We start from the raw sequence: 8668 nt of genomic DNA, 5'->3' as shown, positions 1-8668 counted from the left end.
AGCGCGGTCGCCATGGTGACGGCGCCATTTTGCTGCGGGCCGCGGCGGCGCCCCCTGCTCCTTGAGGCCAGCGGCCGGGCGGCGGCGGCGGCGGCGGGGCGAGCCCGGAGGATGCGGAGGGGCAGAGCGGCCGCCCCGTCGTCTCGCCCTCCCCGGGGGGCGGCAGCCGCCTGGCCCCGGCGGCCGCTGGCGGGCCGGAGGCGGCCCCGCCGAGGATGAGCGCGGGCTGCGAGCGGGACCCCCCCGGGAAGAGAGCGCGGCTCGGCCCCGGCCCCGGCCCCCGCCAGGAGGGGCCCGGGGGCAGCAGCTCCGCCGGCGGCAGCCCCGCCACCGCCGTGGGGAACAGAGGTGTGTGCCCCGGGGGGCCCGGCCTGCCCGGCAGCGAGCTCTGGGGGCGCCTGGGAGCGGGGGGCTGCGGCTTGGGGGTGCCGGGGGAGCGGCGGGCTGCGGTGCCTCCCGGCGGGGCGCTGGGGGTCCTGACGGGACGGACCCGCCTGCGGGGGCTGCTGGGGCTCGGCTCGTGGCAGGGCTCCGGCTGCCTTCCTCAGCTGCACGCCGCGCTGCCGGAGCGTGGCTCGGAGGGAAGGACTCCGGTCAGGAGCGGGAAGGAACGCAGGCAAGGAAAAGAAATTAAGCTTGCAGCGTACCTGAGTTGGGTTAAAGCCCGGTAGCAAGTACCTGGGAGGCTGCTCTGAGCGCATGGGAGGTTGGGGCTATACTCGTGCACTCTTACGGAGCGGTAAATGAGAATCGTCTTTCAAAAATCCAGTTGTTTTCCTCTGGTGGTTTCTGAGGAATGCTTTGTTAGTCTTGTGGGAATCAACTGGGGAACCTCAGATAGAAATTCAGATATTGCTTTAAAAAAATGAAAGATTAAGTCCTGATTGTTTGCACTGTGGGTAAGCGTTTGTTGTCTTTTCATTGCCTCCTACATTTTTGCTCTCTGTAGGGCTTAACGGCTCTGAACTTTTACACCCAACAAGCCAAAGCCATTTTGTTCTGTTCTGCTGCTATCATTTCTGTCTACTGCGCTAAGTAATAAGCTTGCCTTTCTCCACACAAGTTTGTACCTCAAAAGTTAGTCAGCTGCCTTTGGAGAGTTTTTATTCATACCCTGTTTCAACATGGCTCTTCTGTTTTATCTGGCTTCCTTCTTTCCTCTCTGTGGCACAGGTATGCTTGTGCCTTTGATCTGAATTTGACCAGTGACCTTGTCTCACATGGTGACAGTTTTTGCACCATTGTTTGTTTCGGAACAGCTTAAAATTACTTAGATAATTTTTGGAGATTTCGTCTTTGTGCTAGAAATTCTATACTTTTGATAAAGATATTTGATAACCAGCTGTGGAAAAGCTTTCAAGGTCTTGACTGTTAGGGAAAGTGTCTGTAAAGCGAGGTCCTGAAGTTGCCTATGGCCTAAGTTACCTATGTTACACAACTTCTAGCAGTAAAAGGGTGCCTTTCCTTAGGGACCATTAATCAGTATAGCTAAATCTGTTGTACTGGTCTTTAGGTTCTGCAAATCTACTGTTGCAACAGGGGAACTAGTTTTACTTGCCTGCTTGACGGCAGTGAGGAAACACCTTGTAAGTCAGAAATTGCAGGCAGATAACTTCACCTGGCAAATGGAAAGAAAGGGAACTGAAGCCAGTTGCCAAATGTTCAGAACTGGGTTTAAACAACAACAACAAAACAAAAAGAAACCCTGCTTATACTAATGAAAATTACTTTCCAGTTGTGAAATAACTGCTTTGAGTTTTTTTCTTCCACCCAACCCTCCAGAGTCTCTGCATAATTATTTTATGGGATGTTCTATTGAAAGCTTGTCTGAACTGTAGCCTCATGGAGGTGAGACAGGTCAAGTAAGTGAACGTGATCGATGTGGTTGGTAGTGAACGTGACAGAAACATCCCTCATGTTTTGTTGCTGTTTAGGGGAGTAAACCTCAATAGGCTTTACCAACGGTTTATGGTTGGAGGGGAAAAATAAGTCCTTTTTTCAGCAGTGGTCATTTGTAATATGCACAGTCTTTATATTAAGTCTCTCTCAGGATGCTGCATATAAATAAAGTTCTCAGCTGGATCTTTTAGGATGTGTACTCAATAGATTTTGCTGTTGTTGAAGTTTTGTACTGTCACTTCTTCATTCTGAAATCCCCCATAAGTCTTTCAGGGCTTATTGTATTGGTGGCAATAATTAATGGTGATAATAACAGCTGTAAAATTCAGGTTGCCATTTCTTTAAATCTAGAGATTCACGGTGCAGTTTTAACCTTATTTAAAAAATGTGTTGGAGGGGAATAAAAACAATAAGCCTGGAGTTTTTAAAGCTGTACCTGCTCACGATGTTACAGATGAAATACTGCATCGCATGTAGTTTTAGTAGGATTGGTGTCTGAATACTCCCTATACTAGCAATAATAGACCTAATGGAGATGTTTTTATCTTCATCCAATACGAGTTATCTTATTCATATGTAATTGTGTTGCAATTTTATCATTTTTCATGTAATAATGTAGTGGATTGTGGTTTTTCAGCTTGTAAACAACGGACAATTACCACTTGGCTGGAGAATAAAGGACCCAAGACGACTGAGTCTAAAAGGTAAAATGCACAGCATACTTGTTCAAGAGCGGTGTTCTTTGAGTGGGTCTGTGGAGAGCTGAGTGCAGGTTGCCAGTACAGCTGACTACTGAAAAAAGCAATCCCATTTCTGCTGTGTTCCTTGCCATGCCTCCTGTCCTAATTATAACTGCCCAACAGTTTCACTACAAAAAGCTAATTAGACTCTACCGAAACAAACTGTTTTGCTGACTTAGCTTTCTGAACCACCTCACTGTTTTGGTTGCTCTCACAAAGGAATAGGTGAGAATGTGCAGCAGGGGAAGGCAGAGCGGGACTGCTGCTTTCAGTGGCAGCTGCCATTAGATCAAGTTAGCTCGAGTTACCAGGCTACGTCCTTAGGCAACAGCTCTGCTTTAACATAACTTAGTAATAGTTGGGGATTTGGGCTGTATTCATCTCTCAGTTCTGTTGTTAATTTACAGACAGAAGTCAGTTTTGGTTCATCTGGTTAGACTGTGTAACACCATGTAACTTAATATATTTTTTTACCAGAAATTACAGGGTGTTCAGATGTGCATTCAACTGAAAGATACTATATAAGTGATACTGTTGAATGGTACCAGCTAAAGTTTTGAGGATATTTTCCCATTTAATGAGGATATTTTTCCCATTAATGGAGCAATGTTTGCAATATAACATTAGAATGAGATACCTAAGAATGTAACTATCTAATCCAGACAAATATCAGATATCACTTTTCCATCATTAAAATTATAAATATGCAAGTTTATTTTCTGTTGGTGTTTGATAATCATTAGAGATCAAAGTCTATTAGCAGTGCTAAAATGATCAAGAAAACCCAGGAAAACTTCTGAATATGGTTAATACAGAAGTATGGAGGGCCTGGTTACAGGCTCACAGTTGCAAAGATGTTAAAAGGATGCTTAAGGAGGAAGTGAATCTTTCTTCTTTCAGGTTCCTTTTAGAGTGTTGCTTTTAAATGCCCTTCCTCAGTCTCACTGACAGACTAAAGCCTAGTCAGTTTTAACCAGTTAAGCAGCCATGTAAACACTTAGCATTCTTCTCTATGGCTATTATTGGCATGATTTTAATTTGTTCTATTTGAATTAGAACACACTATTTTTTCAGATTTTTACCTCATCTTAAGTTGCCAACATCTTTTGTCAATATCTTTAAGCAGTCATTTATTGAGGTGGTTGCAGTAACATAACATTCATTTTTCTTCATCAGAATTTTGGTGCAGGAACAAATGTATAGGTGGGGATAATGTAAATTGTAATACGAAAGCCTCTGAAATCCAACTAATTTTTCTATAGGATAAGTTCCATGTTATCATCTGTTATTCCAAGCCCACTGTATTTCTGGTGCTGAATGGTTTTTTGTTTGTTTTTACTCCTCTTCTGCAGAGATAAAGGTGTGAATGCTTTCTTTTTGTCCAGTGTTCTTTTAGAAGAGGTTCTGTTCATTCCTGAAGCAAATGAATGCCTTTGGGAATCTATTAAGTTCTTCAGTTGCTGAGTTTAGGATTGTGTGATAATCGTGTATTTTCCTGTTAATTGTAGATGGGGAAACTGGGCAATAACCAAAGTTTAACATGCTTAGTTTGCATATGAAATGCTGTAACAATATGTTCAGGAGAAGGTGTTGTTCGGAATGGTATGTTGACCAAGACTAGCCAATTTTTTTTTAATATTCCTATGTCATCTTAATATTTCTCCTCGTCAGTCAGCAGACACAAAGATTAGCACATAGAGGTGAAATGACTTGCCAGTGCCTTCCCGAGAAGTTTCAGTGGATCATGTGAAGTTCAGTGCATTTTCCCTTGAAATTGTTAGGACATATTTGTTTCCATTCTTTGTATAAGACTTGGTGCAGGACAAATTAAGTTATTTTTCTCTTTAAAAATAATAGTTGATTTAATGTGTCTTTTATTGTTTTCTTTTCAGATCTAAATATACCATACTATTACAGATCTTCAAAAATCAGAATAAAAAGCGGAGGTTGCTTATAAGAATAAGAAAGGAATATGACATTGTTGAGACTGTGGGTTACTGTGTCCTGCTTTTCTAGCAGATGAATTTGTAGTGCTGAGGGAATAGCTACAAAATTCAGTTCTTACCCTTGCTCTATTTAGCTGATTAAAAATAAAGTTGAGGATCATGACTTTGAACTTTTTATTTGGAGAAAATACTTAAAAAAAAAAAAAAAAAAAACCAACCAAACAAAAAAGACTTAATACTGATTTGATTTGAAAACAAGTATGTTGAATGACTGGAATAGATTACTAGGGTGAGCAACTGATTTATCATCCTTTAGATCCTTTAAATGGAAATAGGCATTCTTCATTTCAGTAAAACTTGTTGGGTCCTGATAGTGCTCACTTAGGGTGTAATAGGTGAAATTCTGTACTTCCTATTGTATGCTTATAACGACTCCCTTTAAAAAAAAACAACAAAAAATTTCGTTTGGAGATAAGACATTAAATTCCTTTACTTGTCTTCCACAGCTTACAAAGCAAAATCAGTAACAATACTGAAGCAAATACCAAGATGACTTCCATTAAAAAAGAAAACTTCTGTGAGCACGATGTGAAAAAGCTAGAGAATGTTTGTCAGCAAAATTATCAAAAAATACCTGTGGAAGTTGGTGCAAAGCACGTAAACTTGCCTCAGACAGGCAGCGTGTGTAACTGGGAGGCTGAGGACAAAGATCCAATCTTGGACAGAGAGACTGTGAAGGTCGGGCAGTCTGGAGACCTCTTTAAAAACGCCAACATCGATCAGATGCACAAAACTGGCAAGCAGGTTCAAAGAGGCTGTGAAGAAAGCGGTGATACTTGGACTCAGAGGAAGCTATCATCGGGCCGGTCTTCGAAAATGGGAAATACAAAACTTTCTTCAAAAGACACTGAGATAGATGGACAAGTGGCTTCGTGCAATTCGCAGAAGCCGAAGAGTTGCAATTCTGTCGATGTGGTCTGTTTAACGGGTGAGCAAGAAGAAGGGGATGTAGTTCCAGAAAGCCCACTTTCAGACGCTGGTTGTGATGCTTGCGTACCTGATCTGGGGGGTCCTGGGAAACTGAGCAAATGCCAAAGTAGTTCAGGGGATTCACCTGCTTTTGAGAAAGAAAGTGAGCCAGAGTCACCAATGGATGTAGACAATTCTAAAAATAGCTGTCATGGCTCAGAGGCTGATGAAGAAACAAGTCCATTTCTTGATGAGCGAGAGGAGAATAGTATGTCCAAATCCATAAACAAGTCTTTTAGAATTCAGTATGGGGATGCTGAACTGGAGTCAAGGAAGTCACGATTTTCTGCCAAGGGTTGTGAAGGCTTTGAGGGAATAGATAACTCCCTCAAAGAGGACGATCTGCATACAAAATCACCTGGGATCTCTCCTGCTACATCATCAGAATGCAAAGGTGCAAAACCGAGTGCGAAGAAAGACTCCAAAATCACGTCTCACTTCATGAGGATACCTAAAATTGAGGAAAAAAGGTAGCATTCTGTCTGCCTCTTCATCTGTTTGATTCACACTTGAAAATTTCTTTTCTCTTGATAAACTTCAGAGGCTTGTGTAAAGAGTATTGCAAAATGTATGTTAAGACATAAAGACAGCTCTGCTGCCAGCTTGAAGTGATTTATTTTTAATGGGACTAATTTTTTTTAAAGGATATGTTTGCCCAGTGCAATTTTCTTTAAAATCATTAGAGATTTGTTGAAACTGGGAATTAAAGATACTGTAGGAAGGCGATTTTCTTTATCGAAGAAGTGATTTAAGATCATGAGATTTGATGCTTGAAAACAGCTGGTGGTACAGGGTTGCTTTACAAAGCATAGTTCTAGCATTCGTTATTTCATTCAGAACATTAAGGGAAACTGTTTTATAGTTTTACTTTAGTTTTTATCTCTGCTGTCAAACTACTGAATCAATTTTGTTGAAGCAGCAGTGCTACTAATGTTCTGATTGAGATGAACATGAAAAATTTCATTTTTGAAAGAAGTTGTAATGATGTGGTTGTTTTTTGGTCTTTATAATCTGGTGGAGAGGAGGATTAGTGACTAGATACTACATCAATAGAAGCCTGAGCATGACCCAGGACTCTGTATGTTGGATGGTCCATAAGGACTAAAGGATAATCTCTGCCCTGAAGAGCTTACGTTCAAGAGGGAGCTGAGAAAGTGAATAAACAGCAAAAGAGAAAGTGGAAACGAGGACAGTGTGTGTTGGTACCAAAAGCAATTATCTCAGTAAACTGTCTCTGAAGTCCCAAGGTAGGGCAAGAAGGTAGCTTTGCACCTCTTTGTTGGGAGCTCCTTCCAGCTGCGAGTAGCAGCAGAGCCCATTCTTTTCAAGGAGTTGAGCCGGAGGGTACTGGAGGGTAGCTACCTCTTGGGAGGAGCTTGCGTTTGGTAAATCTTGAGAGATGAATAGGCTGGGGGTGGACTTGGAAAACAAAAAGTAGAAAGTTGGATGGAAAACTTTGGAAAAGTATGGAAAAGGTGGTCATAAAGTTTAAAGGGGGGGGGATTAGTGAATATTATTTTCACTCAATTAAGTAGTGGCTGTTGTAACAGAGCAGCGGAGGTTGAAAGAGGCAGGCGTGCAGTTGTCTGTGCAGGCACGTAGTGTGTTGCCATAATTGCACGTTTGAGAAGGGAAACTGACGGAGTTTTTGCTGTGTGGGTAGATGGAAATCCTAACAGTGCTTTACAGAATAATTACTGGGTAGAGGATGAGGCTGTGGAGATGTTCTGGGTCTAATCAAGATATGAAGGTTATAAACCGAAGTGCCTTGCAGAACCTTGCAAAGTAGTGGTATGGTCCGTAGTGCTTAGAGGGCAATTAGAAAATACTAAAGCTTTCCTCCAAAGATGAGTCCTCATTAGACAAGGTCTACAGCTGAGATCTTAACTTGGGGAGGAAGAAGCAGAAGTGTATGGGACAGATATCAGTAGTGGGTAACGCTCTGCCAGAGTCGCTGTTTGGCTGTCAGATACTCACACAAGGCCCGTACCAAGCATCACACCGATGTGGCTGCGGCTGCGCCGTTTGCAAGTGATCGGCTGGGTCGGGGCATTGTCTGCGCCTGAAGGTGCTGGCATATGCAGAGACACAGCGAACAGGTTGGACAACATCTTTATCCAAGGGTGGAGCAAGTTTGCTAAGGGGAATTTAGGGGGTGTAAACAGGACCTCAAAGTATAGGCTTTTATCTTGTTTTGCATTTTGCTCTGAGAACTTTATCTTTTGCATGAGAAACGTGGTTTCACATCAGATATACAGCTAAGGCAAAGTCAGATCTCTAGGAATGGTCATAGCTGCAGTGAAGAGGCTCTTAGCTGGTCCAGCCAAATTGTGTGGTTGCTGTCCAGGAGGGAGAAGAGTAGGAAGGTCCACTGAGAACAGCGTAGGGGCAGTGTTGAGAGAAATGCAAGCTGGGCAGATGTGCAGTTAGCACGGTCAGTGCGACATGCTGAGTGCCGCTGTATGTTGTGCGATGGTGGTGTTTGTGTTGGGGGAAGGGAACCAAGTTTGTAATGGATTGTCATTTCTCTTCTTGTTAATTTCCAAGTAATATTTGTCTCCTGTGTCAGTTTACAAGGCTGCTAAACTTGGCATGCATTTGAGAAAGGTACGTTCAAACACAACAGTAATCTAAAAGCAGCCTTCTCCAGAAATAAGGTGTAAGTTAAGAGGGTTTCCCTGTAGTTATATTTTCTGATATCACAGCAAAACATGAGGAAGAAAGAGAGGATTTTTTTTTTAAGCAAAACTGTGTGGATTATATGCTTAGCTCCACAAACTTTTTTTTCGTGTTTGAATCTTCTTTAAAGGAAAATGAGTGCACCCATTGCATGTGTTCCATGCTATTCGAGCAGAATTGGTAGAGGTTTCATTTTTGTCTTAAAAAAAAAAAAAAACTAAACTAAAAAGAACAACAAACCAAAAAAGAAACACCAACAGAAGAAACTGGCATATTCTCTCTTATGGTATAAGATTTTTGATGCATTTCACAGCTTTTCAAGAGCATTACTGCATCAAATGCTCAATCAATATGATTATATTGATAAACTTACTT

The 8668-nt window shown here is 42.2% G+C and overlaps 1 protein-coding gene across 2 annotated transcripts in view; it reads left to right on the top strand.

Moving 5' to 3' along the window:
* The first annotated feature begins 34 nt into the window (after positions 1-34).
* PARG (poly(ADP-ribose) glycohydrolase) overlaps positions 35-8668 on the top strand; it is a 65408-nt gene continuing 56774 nt past the window's right edge. Inside the window, exons 1-3 of one of the 2 annotated variants that reach the window (XM_083845314.1) lie at positions 35-348; positions 2537-2603; positions 5092-6084. In XM_083845314.1, coding sequence (XP_083701440.1) covers positions 216-348; positions 2537-2603; positions 5092-6084 — 1193 coding nt within the window. In that variant the 5' untranslated portion in view covers positions 35-215. The remainder of the gene's footprint in view (positions 349-2536; positions 2604-5091; positions 6085-8668) is intronic. The other variant, XM_083845313.1, reaches the window with a different exon arrangement.

Source organism: Anser anser, assembly GCF_964211835.1.
Source record: "Anser anser genome assembly, chromosome: 7".
In the NCBI taxonomy this organism is placed as follows: domain Eukaryota; kingdom Metazoa; phylum Chordata; class Aves; order Anseriformes; family Anatidae; genus Anser; species Anser anser.
This window is presented reverse-complemented; position numbering and strand designations above follow the sequence as displayed.